At 45.5% G+C, this 16,809-nt stretch overlaps 1 protein-coding gene across 2 annotated transcripts in view; it reads right to left on the reverse strand.

The window, feature by feature from the left end:
* Positions 1-243: 243 nt before the first annotated feature.
* Positions 244-16,809, reverse strand: part of Alox5 (arachidonate 5-lipoxygenase) — a 60,132-nt gene continuing 43,566 nt past the window's right edge. Inside the window, exons 5-14 of one of the 2 annotated variants that reach the window (XM_046458441.2) lie at positions 16,452-16,558; positions 15,401-15,573; positions 11,957-12,103; positions 4,754-4,957; positions 3,854-3,940; positions 2,843-3,021; positions 2,540-2,661; positions 2,187-2,287; positions 1,580-1,750; positions 244-893 (exon numbers count right to left, since the gene is read on the reverse strand). In XM_046458441.2, coding sequence (XP_046314397.1) covers positions 714-893; positions 1,580-1,750; positions 2,187-2,287; positions 2,540-2,661; positions 2,843-3,021; positions 3,854-3,940; positions 4,754-4,957; positions 11,957-12,103; positions 15,401-15,573; positions 16,452-16,558 — 1,471 coding nt within the window. In that variant the 3' untranslated portion in view covers positions 244-713. The remainder of the gene's footprint in view (positions 894-1,579; positions 1,751-2,186; positions 2,288-2,539; positions 2,662-2,842; positions 3,022-3,853; positions 3,941-4,753; positions 4,958-11,956; positions 12,104-15,400; positions 15,574-16,451; positions 16,559-16,809) is intronic. The other variant, XM_058583648.1, reaches the window with a different exon arrangement.

Here is a 16,809-nt window from a genome sequence, read left to right on the forward strand (position 1 = left end):
GAGGATGCCTTCCCAGAGGTGGTGGCATTTGGGATGTGTTCTGAAGAAAGAGTGAGAGCAGTCTCGGAAAAGAAGAGGAAGAAATCACCTCCCTTTCATATAGACCTCAGGGGGCAGGCTTTTGCCCAGATGGAATCACAGAGAACATAGTGCAGGCACACATGTATGCGTGAGGCGGAGGTGGTGCCAGAGGTGGGGTAGTGAACTGTTCGGAGTGACTGGAATATATCATGTGGAACAAAACCTGTTTAAAATAAGAACTTTATTTTTATGGCAACCAATTCTTAATTCATTCAACAAGAAGTTATTTGGGCACCTAGTAGTTAGGTGCAAGAAATTAAACTAAGTAGCACAGAAATTCCCCATCTCCAAAATGAACAGGCATAGGTTATTCTGATTTGCTGTCACTCTTAGCGTGGAAGGACTCAGCTGAGCATGGGCAGGAGGCTCTGCAGTCCTCTATACAGGAGGGTCCCTGGAATAACGGATGGGATTCTCTAAAGATGAAGGGATAAACACGAAAATGCACTGAAGCTTTGGTACAACCTGATCCATCCTGGAGGAGACTTTGGTTTGTAGCCAGCCCATCAGGAAACCAGAACACACTTGCTGGGCTCCATGGAAGAGAGGTGAGCTGCCAGGAGGCCAGAGCCTGCCACATGAGCTGGAGTCTGGCTTTCCAGAGCAGCTCGTGAGACTGCCACAGGCAAGGTTCAGATGGCCACACTGTTTGGTATCCGGTCTGGGGACAAGTAGTAATAGGGCAGCTTTTTGTTCTTGTTGCGCTCAGCAATGACGCTGACAATGGCCTCCAGGTTCTTGCGGAATCGGGCCATAGCCTCCTTCACAGGCTTCTCAATGAAGTGCTCTTCTGGGTACATGCCTAGGAACAGCTGAGGGCACAGACATGGGCAGAAAGCTTAATCTAAGATAGGACCACACAAAGTGACAGGCCTTGTGCCACCCCTGTGGACCATCACTTGAGAGGACAGGGAAGGAACATCTGCTCATCTCCCCTTTTCCTCTACCTTCTGCCACCTGCTCTGATGCAGATGTAGCATATGTAATCAGTAAAATACTATTCAGTCATAATGAAGAATAAGATTTTGTCACTTACAATAACATGGATGAAGCTGGAGGACACTATGTTAAATAAAATAAACCAGGCACAGAAATTCTAATAGTGTATGATCTCACTAATGTGTGAAGCCTTAAACAGTTGATCTCATAGAAGTTGACAGTGGAATGGTGGTTAACAGAGGGGAGGGAAGGGGAGAAGGAGAAAGGAGGAGAGGATGGTCAGTGGGTACAAAGCTACAGTTAGGAAGAACAAGTCATAGCCTGCGCCCTCACTAGCCCCACCACTCTGAAATCTCTCTAGGCCTCACTTGAAGATTTGGTAGCACCTGCAGCTGATTCTGGGCCCTCCAGCCTTGGAGGTCAGGATTCCTTGCTGTAGGTTCCATTCCCTCCTTCATGGTCCCCACCCCCCCCCACCCTTTGTAACAAATAAAACCTTGAACTTGAGAAATGGGTTAAACCTTGGGTGATCTTCCAGTTTCCTATCCTGTCTTCTCACCTCATTCTCCTGAAACTGGCTCAGCGCCCACACTGCACCCAGATGCCAGCAAGAGCGGCCACGGTCCGGCAGAGTATCCACAATCTGTTCTATGTTCACCACTCCCTTGGCCGTGGGCGGTGGGGCACGCATGGTTGGGGGAGCATTGGGGATCCAGGAACACCAGTCGTACTGCAGAGACAGTACCCACAGAAGTGGGCAACCCGGAAGTCCGGCCACCTGCCCACCTGCAACCCACCATATCTGCAAGTGCCTGACCCACAGGGCACTGCCCGTTCGCCTTTGCCCCTCCTCTTGGGTGTCACCATCCCTCCTAGGGTACTGCACCTCCTCTCCAAGGTTCCATTCCCTCCTTTCTGGTCCCCACCCTACTCTCCCTCTAGCAGCCCACAGCCGGATCCTCCTTCGCTGAACTGGTGGAATAGGTGCCTGTAAACACTGATTCCAGGTCCAGAGTCTGTCAAGGGAAAGGCTGTTAAGGCCAGGAGGAAAAGACAGTGCCCAGAGCAGAGGAGGAGGCAAAGGTGGGTCCAGCTTCACCAGCCAGCAGTGGATGAAGGGATTCTGAGCGAGTTCCCGCCCTGAGGGTTCCCCTTGTCCAGCTTACCTGGCCAAAGTTCACCGCTGCGTGCTGGGCTGAGGCCGTAAAGATCACTACAGTCAGGTACTCAGACAGCTTCTCCCGGGTCTTGATTGACTTGGGGAAGCCTGAGGGGAAACCATGGCTGAGCTCTCCCCCGACCCCACGGGGGGGGGGGGGGGGGGGGAGGGACCCCTGACACTGCCTCTCACCCTGCCCCCTGCCCCACAGCCCACTGCTCTCAGCATCTCTGCAAGTGCTGGAGAAATTGTTGTGCCAAATAATCCAGCAGGGGACAACCTTTCCAAGCACACCACTGAGAGGGATCCCACCAAGTCCCCCAGGGCAGTCAGAGACACAGAAGAGCTGCTGTGGCCCACCTGAAGCCTTCTTGCCCCGCATGCCATACATGTAAACATCCTTCACGAAGTCCTGAAGCTCCTGGTCCTCTTCTACAACCTGGTCACTCTCATAGTAGATGTTCACCACTTCGGATGTGAACCTGGCTCAGAAGGGGGCCGGCAGGAATAAATGACCCATCTTTGACCTTAGTGTCACTCCTTAATGCCAGGACTCAGGATCCCCTCAGCCCCTCCCTCCATCAGTGCCTAACCACTGAGCCAGATCACTCCCCATTGACTTGTCCTGGGGCCTCCTTCCCAAAGACACCTGCCATTACTCACGTCTGAATGGCATCCCACACCAGCAGCCCATCATCTCGGTAGAAGTAGTAGGGAATGTCTTCAGTGCTCTCCATGCCCCGGGCTTTGATGGCCGCAGGAAAGCACAGGGAAGCATAGGTCAGGTCCTTCAGGGCCTTCTGTACCATCTGCACGTGCCCGCCACCTCCGGTGGCATTGGCCTGGATAGGAGGAGAGAGCCCCTGATTGAGGGTGGCTTTCCTCCTGCCCAGCTGTCCAGCCCAGGAGTTCATCCCTGCATCCACGAGAAGGTGGGAGGGCAATGGGGTGGCAGAGCAAGAAGGGCAAACCTTTTGCCTGCGAGGTGGGGAATGTGTGATGTTTAATTTGTAGAAGGCCTAGCCTTCCAACCCCCATGATGAGGTAACAGGGAGAAACCCCTCCCCACCCATTGAAAGGGACTGAATACCATGTATTGCAGTGCTGCAGGAGAGGAGGGAGGGATAGGCTGCCACCTGCAGGAAGGCAGCCAGACAGCTGGCAGATGTGTAGGCACCCACCGGTGTGTGACCGGGTTTCCTGATGCCTTGCTTGGGGGAGACTGGGTTATGGGTCAGGTACATTAAGGGCATGGAAGGAAAGAGGGTGGGAGTCTGTGCTCAGAATGTCAGGCAGGTCCCAGGCAGAATGGTAGGGGTGTGCAATGTGGGAAGGGGACGCAGATATTTGGTGTGTATGAGGTCAGTTGTCTATGAGGAATGAGGCTCTGGGGCCTGGAGAGGGGAGGGGTGGTAACACGTGACAAAGAGACATCACAAGGAGGAAGACCTGGTGATGTCCTGAGAAGAAGAGAGGGTGCCTTGACTGGTGGAAAGGCCTGGAGGTTAGTCATAGAAGCTGGGAGTTAGCTTCAAGTACAGCCTCCAGTCTTCTGCCTTTTCCAAGCCTCCACCCAGCGGCCCAGCCTCATTAAAGGGCATCTAACTTCAGATGGGTTGTAGAGACAACCGAGCAGGGATATCACAAGTACCAAGCATGTCGGAGAGCATCTACCTTGTCAAAAAGGCCATACTCGCAGATGAGCTGTTCGCGGGCCTTGGTGTTGATGGCGATGGTGAACCTCACATGTGCCACCAACAGCTGGGCAGGGAAAGAGCAAAGACCTCAGAAAGGGCCTCCTGGGTGCTGAGCATCCCCACCCCAGCTCATAATCCAAAGGATGATGCTGAATACAGTGAGGAAGTGAAGGTCTGGGTGCCCATCTTCTTGCTAAGTAATTGCTAGAGGCCTGGAGGACACAGCTTAATGCTTAATGGCAACGGCAATGACAATAATGATAAAAAGGATAATTGTCAACACTTTTCTCTTTTTTAAAAACATTTATTTTTTTAGTTATAGGTGGACACAATGCCTTTATTTTATTTTTATGTGGTATAGTGCCTCATGCATGCTAGGCAAGTGCTCTTCCTCTGAGCCACAACCCCAGCCCCAATAGTCAAAACTTTTCTAGTGCTAAACTATGTGCTAGGCATTGCTTAAGCTCTCTGAATTTATTAATTATTTTAATCCTGACCATCATCCTAAGAGGCAGGGATGTTACTTTAACTTTCTTTATAGATGAGGAAACTGAGGCATAGAGGTACTCTTTAGCCTTCAGTTACTCTAGCAATCGTGCTGGCAGGTTTCAGGAAGATGGAAGGAAGATTTTCAACCTCTACTTCCCAGCCAGCCAGGCTCCGTGTCAGGTCTAGGCCCTGGGCCCTGTCCTAACCTTACATCTGAAGGACCCCTCAGGATCCCAGCTGTTTTCTTCCATGTAAGGCATTACTGCCTCCCTGAGCATGTCTCCCTGCGTTCCTCTCTGCTACTCACCCCAGCCACAGACCCCCTGAGGGGATGTCAGCTACCCTCCCCAGTGCTCTCCTTCTTCAGGTGGGGCTAGAACTGGCATACCTTGAAAATGGGGTGCACAGCAGGCAGCTGGCGATACATGGCGATACCAAAAACCTCAGATATCAGGTGTGTGCGCAGAAGGTGAGTGATGGTCTGGTGGACATGGAAGTCACTGGAACGCACCCAGATTTTGGCTAAAAGCCAGTCATATTTGGCATCTGAAGGGAGAAAAATAGGATTCTCCTCTCCTGGGGTTTGGTTGAGCTGATATGTTGAAGAAAGACATTACATTTTATATTTTGCTCTAGACTACAAAAGAATCTAAATGTCTTCAATAGTGACTTTCAAATCACAACACAAGCATGGAGGGCCTCCAGGGGCCCAGGGTTCATGTCCTAGCTATGACACTTATAACCTGGACAACCCTAGATGACTGACCAAGTCTTTCTGCACCCCAGGGACAGTAATTCCTCATGGAGTTGTTATTAGGCCACATGGAGACATCACAAGAAGAGGGAGGTGAAGATGGATGTGATCTCTGCTTTTCCCTCCTGGCTTCCTACTAGTCTCCCACTGCTGTTTCTTGAACTTCCAGACCCTTGTCTCTGGGAAGTAGAGATTAAAGTATCCTTCCCTTGAAGTCTAGGGCTCCCCAGGGTTTGCCCAGGTCATCCCTTCTTGCCCTCAATTAGCACCTCTGGGACCAGGGCTCTGGGGCCCTCTTGCTGCCCAATCTTAGATTGAGCAATTTGAGCCCTGCCCTGGGCTCTAGACCTATAGCTGGATGTAGCCTGTAGTACAGGCCCAGCTCACCTTCTTCTTTCCAGTTTGAACCCCACACTGGGGCCAAGGTGATTTTTCTCTAAAGTACAAGTCATGTTATATTAATCTCCTCTTGAAAAATATTCAGTCATCTCTTAATGCCAGAAAATGAAATCCCCAAACTCCTTGGTGATCTGGCCTCCAATGTCTCTACATTCTGGTCTTTCCACCCTCTCTGCCTGGCCCACCATTGATCCCTATCTTCACCTGTGACAGCATTCATCCTTAATCATCCCTGTTTTTTGTGTTTTTTTGGCTTTTTGAGTGGGGCGGGGTAGGGAGGTAGGGAGAGCGAAAGAGAGAGAGAAAAAGAGAGGGGGCAGTTGGTGCTGGGGTTCAAACTCAGGGCCTAATGCATGCTAGGCAAGTACTGTAACACTGAGCCACACCCTAACCCCACACATCACTCATGAAATACCAGCATCATTTCAGTACCCAACAGTGAGATCTCTGGGGAGTCTGGATGGCAGATGTTAGGGCTACCCCATCTCTTAAATGAGGACAGGGAATCATGGAGGGGCTGGCATTTAAAGTGACTTGGGGGAACAATGTGCCAGCAGTAGCTGCCAAGGCTGAGAGCAGGCTGGGAAGAGACTTGGCTGGGCTTTGTGCAGTTGGAGAGACCAGTGTGGTTCCAGCAGAGACAGAGAACTGACCCAGCTGAGGGAGGCACTCAGCTATGTCCCACTATTTTGGAAAGTGACTTCCTTGTCTGTTTCTTCCTCTAAAACAGGACTATCCTGTAGAATTATAATGTGAACCAAATGAGGAGTTTCAAATTTTCAGGAAACCATGTTTTAAAATATAAAAGGAAACAGGTGAAATTTAGGTTTATGACATAATTTTAGTTTACCCAGTATATTCAAAACATGAAACCAATCTACAACTATTAAATATTTCATCCCCTGCCCCATTCTAAGTCTTTGAAATCTGGCATGTACTTTGCACCTATAGCAGTTCTTGGTTTGGACTAGTTGAGTTTCAAGGTGCTCCAGAGCCATGCGAAGCCAGTGGCTTCTGTACAGGCTAAGGGACAGAGCTGTTCTAACAGCTGCCTCTGGTGGAGAGAGACGGGTGGAAAGAGAGGAGAGCAGAGGTTGGCCTCCAATAGTATTCTTGTTTGGTCTTTTATTAATCGGATCCATTGTCCATCTTTAATTAGATAATTTCAGCTAAAATTTGAATGATCAAGTTTTCCGGAAAATTAAGAGGTTGGGAGAACCTTGTGCAGATCAAATTCTTGCCCCTTTGAAATAACCCCAGGGCTCAAAGTCCTCAGGATCTCCACCTCTCCAATGATTTACTCATTTGCATTAGCTGCCCTGGCAACAGGCACCTGCCACTGTGCCCCGCCTCCTAGGTGTCCTCTGATAAAGTCCTGACATTCTCTAAAACATTCCTAATATGCTCCCTTATAGGCTTTGAGACCTGGAGACTCTCTGCTGTGTGGTAGGGGTTTTACCTGTACTATCTCACTTAATCTTCACGATGACTCTGCAAAGCAGGTATTCCTTATCATTTCCATTTTACATAGGGAGAAACTGAGGCTCTGAGTGGAAACAGTAGCTCTCCCAAGTCACATAGGAGGTAAAGAGCTGATCTGGGACAGTTCCACTCTCTGCCCATTTCAGATCTACCACACCACCACTTTCTCCCTTCTCTCCTTTCTCTGCAAATCAGCACTGCATTTGCATTTCCTCAATGAGCTCTTAGGCTCACTTTGCACTTTGCCCTCTCACATATCCTTCACAGCATCCCACTCCTGTCCAGGGCCTTAGCCTACAGTGGTACTCCAGAATGTCCCCTGGGCAATTTGCTTGTGTTTTTCAAATTTTGGGGGGGAGGGAAGTGGGGGGTGATAAGGAAGTAGCTGTTTGTTTTTGATTACAAAATCGTATTTTCTTATTGTAAAAAATAAATTGGTTATTAAAGAAGAGCTCAAGAAAGAGAACATTTTATGATCCATATCTAAGAGCTGACCACTACCTTCTGGTAAGCCTTATTCATTAGGTCTTTGCATATATTCATATTTATCTGTTGAATTTTCCATAAACAGAATTTTATTAGAAGATATATCTGTCCCTTCTTCTTTTGCTCAACTGACTCCTAACACACGTAACCCCAATGTTCCCAGGTGGGTGACCAGGTAGCTGCTCAAGTATATGGTGTCTTGTGTCTTTGTATTCATTTTACATAAATGAATTCATAGTATCTATACAGTTTTGTTTTGCTTTTCCATTTTGCTAATGTATTTCAGAACCCCACCCCTCACCCCCAGGACATCTGGGACATATCTAATACGCATCGTTAACTTTTATTAGCATCCCTAACTGCTGGTGAAGCTGAGAATTTTTCCATATGATGTTTGTCCCCTTACATCTCCTTTTCTGTGAATAGACTATTCATATTCTCTGGCCATTTTTTTAATTGAGGGATTTGTCTTTTTCCTTATCTGTTTGAAGGAGCTCTTTGTATATTATAGATTTTCATCCTTTATCTGCGACTGGTGTGGCAGCTAACTCACCTACTTTATTTGCCTTTTGACTTTGTTTATGGTGTATTTTACTATTCAATGTTTAAATATTACATAATCAAATATGTCTATCTTTTCCCTTATAACTTCTTGGTTTCTTGTTTTCACTTTAAAAGACTCAATCCTCACATTATCCATTGTTTTTCCACATTCTCTTTTACTTTTTTTATCTTAGTTTTTATTTTATTTGAGTTTTATTTTTGTAAATAGCACAAAGGAGGGGTCCAGTTTGTTTTCTCCCTATGCAATGGCAGTATGATAACACCATAAAAATACCATTCCCTTCCCCTGAGTTGAAAACCCATCTTAAATTCCTCTATATGGGGGGCCTATTTCTAGACTCTGCACCATCCTCCCACCCCCAATCTGTCCTCATGCATAGCATCTGCTTTAACCAGTGACCTTAAAATATTTCTTCATATCCATCAGGGAAAGGTCTCTTTCTGTTTTTCTTTTTTCAAAAATTTGTGCCTGTCTTTGAAGATTTCTTCTCCTATATGAATATTTAAGTTATTTTATTTAGTTGTCTTGTGTGCTTTTTTAGTCTCCTCACACTATCCCCAATAAAGAATTTGATTAAGGTTTTAATTGGAAGCACATTAAGTTTATATAATAATATTTGATAGAATTGGCCTTTTCTTAAATGTTTGTATTACTGCATTATAATTATACATAATAGTAGCATCTTTGTATCATACAAGTTGAATAGAAATTCAATATCAAATCATTGTTAATATTTATTTATATATCCTTTAAAATGATTGCAGTTTTTCTTGATATTGGCATTCCATTTTGTTGTTAGCATGAAGAAAGGCTATTTAATTTATTGGGAATATATCTGTCTGGACACTGAGCTAAACAAACTTATTTACTCAAATAGATTTTTAAAAACTGAACATCTCTTGTGTTTTCTAGGTCTACTGTCATACCATTATTTGAAAAGATAATATTCCCAATTCTCTTACAATTTATTCATTATGCTTTATTGCGAATGATAGAACTTCTAAAATAATGTTGAATAACAATGGTGATATCAGTATTTTTGTTTGTTGGTTTGGTTTGGTTTTGAAATGCTGAGGATGAATTCAGGGCTTCAAGTGTGCTAGGTAAGCACTCTGATTTAACTACATCCCTGCCCCATATCGACACTCCTGTTTATGATTTTAATGGTAATACCTTTAGATTTGTATCTTTTTGAATGATACTTGTTGTCTAGGTTCTACATAAATAAGTTCATTCTATTATTATTTTAATTTTTTTTGTTGCTGTTGTTACTGGGGATTGAACTCAGGGGCGTTTAACCAGTGAGCCACATCCCCAGCCCTATTTTGTATTTTATTTAGAAACAGGATTCTCTGACTTGCTTAGCACCTCCCTGTTGCTGAGGCTGGCTTTGAATTCTCTATCCTCTGAGCCATTGGGATTACATATGTGTACCACCAAACCTGGCCTATTTTAACTTTTACTAGTTATGGTTACAACATGTTATTAAATTCCTTTTTTTGATCAATTGACATAATATAAGCTTTCTCCTTATTGGTATAATGCATTGTGCTTATACCACACTGTGCTCTATTGATACTGAAATATCTTAAATAAACCCTACATGGTTGTAACATATTAGTCATTATTACACTACAGCAATCACTTTGCTAGTATCATTTTTAAAAGTTTCTTTTTCAATCTTGATTGCTAACTTGGATTAAATTTTCTTTTGTAGCTTACTTGTATCCAGTCTCAGAACTAAGGCTACACCAGCTTGAAGAATGAATTTGAGGACATACCAATACCTCAAAGAGCTTTGGAAACATTTGTTGTTTAAAGGTTTGCTAAAACCTAGGTGCTCAGCATACTGATCTTGCACCAGTCTAGACGTTTAATTTACTTCCTATTGTTATATGGAAACTGGGTTGTTTTCTAGTTTCTTCTAATTTATATTTCCCAAGCTTTTTATGAATTTTCTTTTGATTTTTTTCCAAATTTGTTGTCATACAATTACTCTAAAAAATCTATAATCTAAAAATCTCCTTTCTTATTTCTACTCTTGTATATTTTACTTTCTCTCTTTTTGTTTTTGGGGTGGGATAGAAGCCAGGAGCTCTACTACTGAGCTAGCCCCTCTCCACTTTTTTCCCATCAGTCTAATGATCAGGTCTTTAAAAAGAAAAAAAAAAAACTCTCAGAGAAACAGATTTCATATTTATCGTTCTCTGGCATTCATTTACATGTTTTGTTTTAGAGCATTATAAGTATACATAGTATTTGGGTTCATTTTGACAAAATCATACATACGTACAAAGAATTTGATTCCGATCCCATTTCCCACCCTCCTTTTTGTTCCCTCCTGTCTCCCCATGTTTTCTCTCCTCTAATCCATGAAACTTTCTTTCTTCTACATTTACATAAAGGTGAAATTCCCTTTGGTACTTTTCTGTATCACTTGGGTCTTTATAGTTTGCAAAGTTTGCAATTTTCAGGAGAGGAGAGAAACTCAGAAGCTCCTTTGGCTTGCTCAAGTCGCAGGGTCTGCTGTCAAGTGGCAGAGCTGGGATTTAAGCCACTCCTCTGACTGGACAGGCTCCTCTGGAAGTATATGTCAGTGGCAACCAGCCCCTCTTCTGGCATCTCCCAATGATGATTTCTTTCCTATGTCACCTGTTCCTTCTGCCTCTCTTTCTCAGGCATAGGGCTTCTCTCTGATAACGCACTGGGGGTTCCTTGGGGTGGAGGTTGTGCCCCTGGGAGACTGGAGGAGCATGGCTTGAATCCCAGCACTCTGATTAACACTGTGCACCTGTGCCTCAATTTCCTTATCTGAGGAAAATGATCTACATGAATGAAGACAATTCCCTATCTGAAACCCCAGTGGCCAAAGTGCTTTAGAATTCAAAAGATTTTAGGATTTTAGCAGTGTGTATATTTCATTAGGTGACTTGCCCCACTTTTCTGGGTCTGGGGAAACATAATATTTTATATTACAATACAATTTTTGTAGTGGCCATTTGCATATCACATTGAATGGGAGAAACTCTAAATAGCTTTTCTTTTTGGTTCATAGAAGGTTTATTTGCAGCCTATGAATTTGCTATAAGGTTTTGAAATACATGCAGTTTCAGTATTTTTTAGATTTCTAAATTGAGGGTAAGGTTTTGAGGACTGGGCAGGTAACCCCTAGATAATCTTGGAGTGTGGTTAGGGCATGACAAATCCAACTGCCATAATGCTCTCAGCATCCAGTATCCAGTGCTCAGGCATTGTTGCTGAATGTGCATCTTCCCATCCCCATATAGGGTCCTGTACAGTCCCTCTCCCAGCTCCCAGTGGTCATCATTTATTTAGTCCTGTCCTGCATGTTCTGGGCCTGATCCCTGCTGTCTATGTACTTGCTCCCATTGTGCAGGGCAGGTGAAACCGTGTGCAGAACTGCCTCTTCCCCAGACTGTTTCCCCCATCCTTCACTATCTTTGAGAATGCAAGAACCCATAGGCATCAAGGAAAGTGTCCCAGGGCTGTCCCATTTCCTAACATTCGTGCCCATGGTGCCTATTGGTGGCCTCAATCTCCAGATCAATTCACAACTTCACCTATCTATGGGCATCTTGATTTGGGGGCCCTGGCTAGGGCTATCATTCCAGAGCAGATCCTCAAAAGCATGTCTTACCCTGCCAGAGATTTCTCAAGAATATCTGGGAGAATGGAGCCCTCTCTTCCTCCCTGCAGGAGGCAAAAAGTTCTAATGTCTTATTTTTCCTTCAGCTTCAGCACCTTCCTTAGACCACGAGGCAGAGCTGTCTTCCCCTCCTGGAGATGCACATGAAGCTGCTTAAGAAATTCCTCCCCCAGGTCTTGCATCCCCACATCCACCTGAGGGCAGAGAGGTCCAGAAAAGCTAGAGATAAGCAGCCTACCTGGATGGCAATGGGGACAATCTTGTTGGCCAGGTTCTTATACAGCAGGCAGATGGGCGCAGCCAGGAACTGGTGTGTGCAGGGGTCAGTTTTGTTGGCATCAATTCCATCCAGCAGCTCATAGTCCACAATGAAAATGTTCCCTTGCTGCAGGAGGCAGAGGAGTCCAAATCACTATCAGCAGAGTTGAACCCAAGAGTCAGATTGGATTAGGGGTAGGAAATGATGGTCTTTGGGAGCCCTTTCTCTTCCCAGAAACTCAGTGGAGTTCACAATTTATATTTCTTTTGACCTCTAATTCAAAGGTTGATGCACACGAAGTATATTCCCAGGTAAGGTAAAGGACTGGCAGCAGCTAATTATACACTTGTTCTACCTGAAACCAGCTTGATCCTCATGAAAGTTGGTCAAAGAGCACCCAGAATGGCAGTTTAATAGAAAGAAGGTAAAGTTTAGATAAAATAGATGAGAGAAGTCATATACCAAAAAGTGACACATAAAATTTAAAACTGGGCAAAGTAGCCATTGTGGGTGCCCCCCCCCCCACATTGCCACCCATCTCCCGCCCGCCTCCCTGCCCCGCAAGGGTCCCCCTGGAGAGGGAGAAGTAGGTAGGGAATGGAAAAAAAGGGGTTCATGCGGTGGGAGGGTCTGCAGGGTTGACATGTTTTGTGACATCCTGGTCTGAGGCTGGCGACATGGTGAGTCACTTGGTGGAAATTCATAGGACTCCCTGACTCCAGATGCGTACCCTTTTCGGCAGTTCTGAACACACCCCAGTACAAAACTAGCGCGCCTGTGATCTGGGTGGTGGACAGCCGTTCTGCACCAGGAGTCCTCTAGAGGGAGCCAGACGACAGCGCGGAGGCCAGGTGCAACGGTTTGTTGTCTGCTCCGGTTGCAAGGCGGAGTTCAGCTGGCGGCAAGGGCGTTGCAGGTGGGAAACGGTTCAGGGCCTGAGATTTCTGGAGACATCAACAAAAGGCCACCGCCTGCTCTGGTGGCTCGGCGGATCCACAGCTCAGCCGCAGAAGAAGCTGCGCCGACTGCGCATGCACCCAACACCCAGGCTGTGGTACCTTAATTAGGCACCAGAAGGCGCCCCAGAGCCCGCCACTTCCATTGCCGCTGCCCTCCTTTTCTTGTCTGACACTAGGAATGCGCTTTGAGCATCCCAGCCTAGTATTCGCAAAATGGGGAGGGCTGGTTTTGGAGGTCATCTTCCAGGACCATCCGGACATCTCTTCAAGGAGTTGGGCCCAAGGAACTGTGGGGAGCAGGGCTGACTGGGTTACCAGGACGGGCTGGACACTTTAATGACGACTGCCCAGAAGGAATAGTTGCAAATAAAACCTTGAGACAGATAACCCAATATGATACCCAAAGGGAGGTCCCAGGAACTCAGGTCTGGGAACCAGCAGTTCCTGGAATCTGGGACATTTCTGTTAACCCAAGACATCTTTTTGGAAAACAAGGCCCATCTCAGTTCTGAAACACCAGGATTTTTCCAGAGACATATTCTGGCCTCCCTAAGTTCTGAGTCCTCTTTTGGTCAGCAAATTCCATTTTGCTGGCAGTGGTGATTGACTCAGGGGATTAGCTCAGGATTCAAGCTTGGACATTGGGACTATTGGGAAAAGGGGTCTTTGTGGGTGAGGCTGGGAGGGGTGTATGTACTAAATTGGAAGAAGCCAAGTCTGAAGCTGTGATCATTTTTAATCCAGCGAAGGAGACCATTCTAAGAAAAAACTCCACCAGAGGCAGAGAGTTGAAAAACGTACATCATCTGAGCCTGGTCCAGCTATGCCTGAGCCCATTAGCTCAGCTTTGATCCAATACAATTCTTGTAAAAAAAACAGACTGAGTTGATTTTTGTGACTGATATGAAGTACAAAAATTAATGCAATCTTGAAGAATAATGAATTGAAACCAACAGCAGGAATACACACAAACACATACACACATTATTATCAGAAAACCAACCAACAAAAAAACCCAACAACAGGATAGTATTTCTATTTATGTTCCAAAAATAAATTTCACGGAAGATTCTTAAAAAGAAAGTATTCAGGAGTTTTCATAGTTCACAAGCTTACCATAGATCATTAAGAGTCTGTCAAAGAAAGGTGGCATGAATGTGGGAATTAACAATTGTGTTGCTTTGTGGAAGATGAGGACAGGGTGAAAAACAGAGGAGTGAGTATACATAAGAGTCTAGTCGCTGGTGGCTATTAGATTATTGTCTCATAATTTAAAACACAGCTGAGTGACCAGCTCAAAGGAAAGATGTCATGTAACCACCTGACCTGGAGGCAGCAGTGGGAGGCTGTGACTTTATTTGGCAGGTCACAAAGTGTCTCTTCTTGAGTGGCCAGGGGCCACAACGGCTGCTCAATCCGTTTCAATTTTAGGATTTTCTGACTTTTAGAGATGTATGACTTTCTGATTTAAGGTGTGAGAACTATAGCCTGAGTCAACATTACCACATCTGGCAATTAAATCTACAGAGAAGTAATGTGCTGTGTGTATGTGGTGGGTTGTGTGTTGTTATTGTTGTTTATATGACCAGGTAAGTCAGACAGTCAGCACCACCATAGGAACAAAGGAAAAATGCACTCCTAGACTTTGGCTTATGACAACCAAGAAAAGATCCAAACTTAACCCTACCGTTTATCAGTTTCCAAGCAAGCCTCATTTATCCACCCTCAAACAGTACAAGGTACATTGTTAGAGCCAGGTGCTTTCACCAAACTCATTTTTATCACAAGGCAGAGATGGTTGAGTTGAAGCACCATCACAGGTCACACCTAAAGCCCATTAATGTCCTATCCCTCAGCCCACTCCTGCAAGCAGACATTAAAATCAGCTCCCTTCTTTTGTTCCAGGGAACAGCCTGACACTTTCTTATTAAAGTTGTGTCTCCCTTCTCAAGCAGAAGCCCTGTAAAGGCTTTGCCTATTTGTATTTGTGTGACTCAATTTTGTTTTTATCATCATCATATCAAAGTTCTCAGTTCACATTTCTAATTAGAATATAAAGAATTATTTCAGCCCCCACCTTGTTCTTAAACACAGCATGCTTCTTTCTCCAGTTTTTTTCACTTTGCAAGGTGGGTGATCATTTGAGTAAAAACATCTGTCACAATGCTTGGCCTAGCACAGGCCCCTAGTCAGTGGTAGGTTTTGTAATTATTGGTATCAAAGTTGACAATATACTCCCAAATGTGAGTATCATGGAGAAACATCACCTTCGATTCCTCTTTTGATCTTACACAAAACAGTTAGCACAATGGCCAGGGCTCTCATTAACGCTGCTGCCAGGAAAAGGAAGGAGCCATTGGCTGACCAGACAGGTCTGGAGATTATGATCTGGGTACCAGTGAGCACTGGTCAGCAGGAAGTGACTTCTGCCTGACAAAGTGTGGCCTTGAAAGCCTGTCCCTACCTGCACCTCCTGCTCCAAGCTGAGCTGCCGCTCTAAGCTGCACTCCACCATCTCTGTGGTCACTGGGAGCTTCACAGGCAGCTCCGAGCAGCGCCTGATGAGCACAGGGTTGCATCCATTTAGAAACTGGTAGCCAAACATGAGGTCTTCTTGCCAGTGTTTCATGACCCGTTCTGGGAAGAGAAATGAGGCCCAACATGAGCCTTGTGCCGAAGGCAGCTAGGACTTTGGTCCTCATGACCCTGTCCTAGAGCAGAGTATCTGCTAGGTCCCCTCTCCTGGGTACGACTGAACAGCCTGTTGGCCACAGGCATCACTAGCCACACCCAACTGTATGCCTCTGCCAGCCACTGGGTCAGACTATGATGCCACCCTGTCTTCCCTGAGCTGGCTCTTAGTGTGGCTCACACACCTCCCAGAATACCCACCCCTCTATAAAGAACTCAGGTCCTTCAGCCCATCATGGAGGGAGATGAGGGGAGTAGAGGGTAGTCCTGGGGTGATGTTAACCAAAGTGCTGCTTTCAACTGTTCTTTATCCAACCACTCTTGTCTCCTTAACTTTCTGTGACTGTTTCCTTCCCATGTCATTATTGCCAATTACCAAGACCAGTGTTCCAACAAAAACGCATCTTGGTTCAAAGGACCTAACTTCACTCTTTTTTTTTTTTCTCCTTCCAACTAGCTTTGCTTTTATGTAAATGCTTAAAAAAAAAAGCTAAGTCTTGACTTCATTGAGTCCAGAAGCACCATGAATTATTGATTTTTGTAAAGAAAAAGTTATATATCAGATAAAGAAAAATATCATTTTTTTGAGACTTTTGATGACAAAATGAGGTTGAGGGTATAGAAGCTTGAATGTTTAAGCAGGAGTATGGGTAACCACAAGTTAGGCAAGTGGTGTGGGACACAGCAGGTGGCTAGCCTGGATGACTGGTGGCAAGTCCCCTTGACCTGCTGAGCTATGACCCTTGCTAACTTCCTGGTACATCTTGAACAGAAAAACAGCATCCCCCTCCCCAGTACTGCAAAATCCCCAAAGGCACACTCACCAGAAATAGTGTTGCTGATCTTGACAAAGATTTTCTCGAAGTCAGCAAAGTCACTCCAGGATGACTGGAACATGTGCATGAAACGGTTGATGAACAAATTCTCCATTCTGCAGACCAGGAGACAGGTCACCCTCACACATGCCACTGCACATACCTTTCAGGATCCTTATGATACCCCCAAGCAGCTCCCAGCAGCCGGTTATGGTTTTGTGGAACCAGAACAGAAACTGGCCCCTAGACCTGATGCTCTTCCTACTGTACCTCACCTATAGAAGAGACCAGGCCAGTTCCCTCCAGAACAGCCTAGTGCCTTACATCTCATCCATGAATGTGTTCATGCATTCATTCATCAGGCATT

The sequence above is a fragment of the Marmota monax genome, unplaced genomic scaffold (genome assembly GCF_021218885.2).
Source record: "Marmota monax isolate L192 unplaced genomic scaffold, Marmota_monax_Labrador192_F-V1.1 WCK01_AAM20220418_F8-fsc00161, whole genome shotgun sequence".
Classification (NCBI taxonomy): Eukaryota; Metazoa; Chordata; class Mammalia; order Rodentia; family Sciuridae; genus Marmota; species Marmota monax.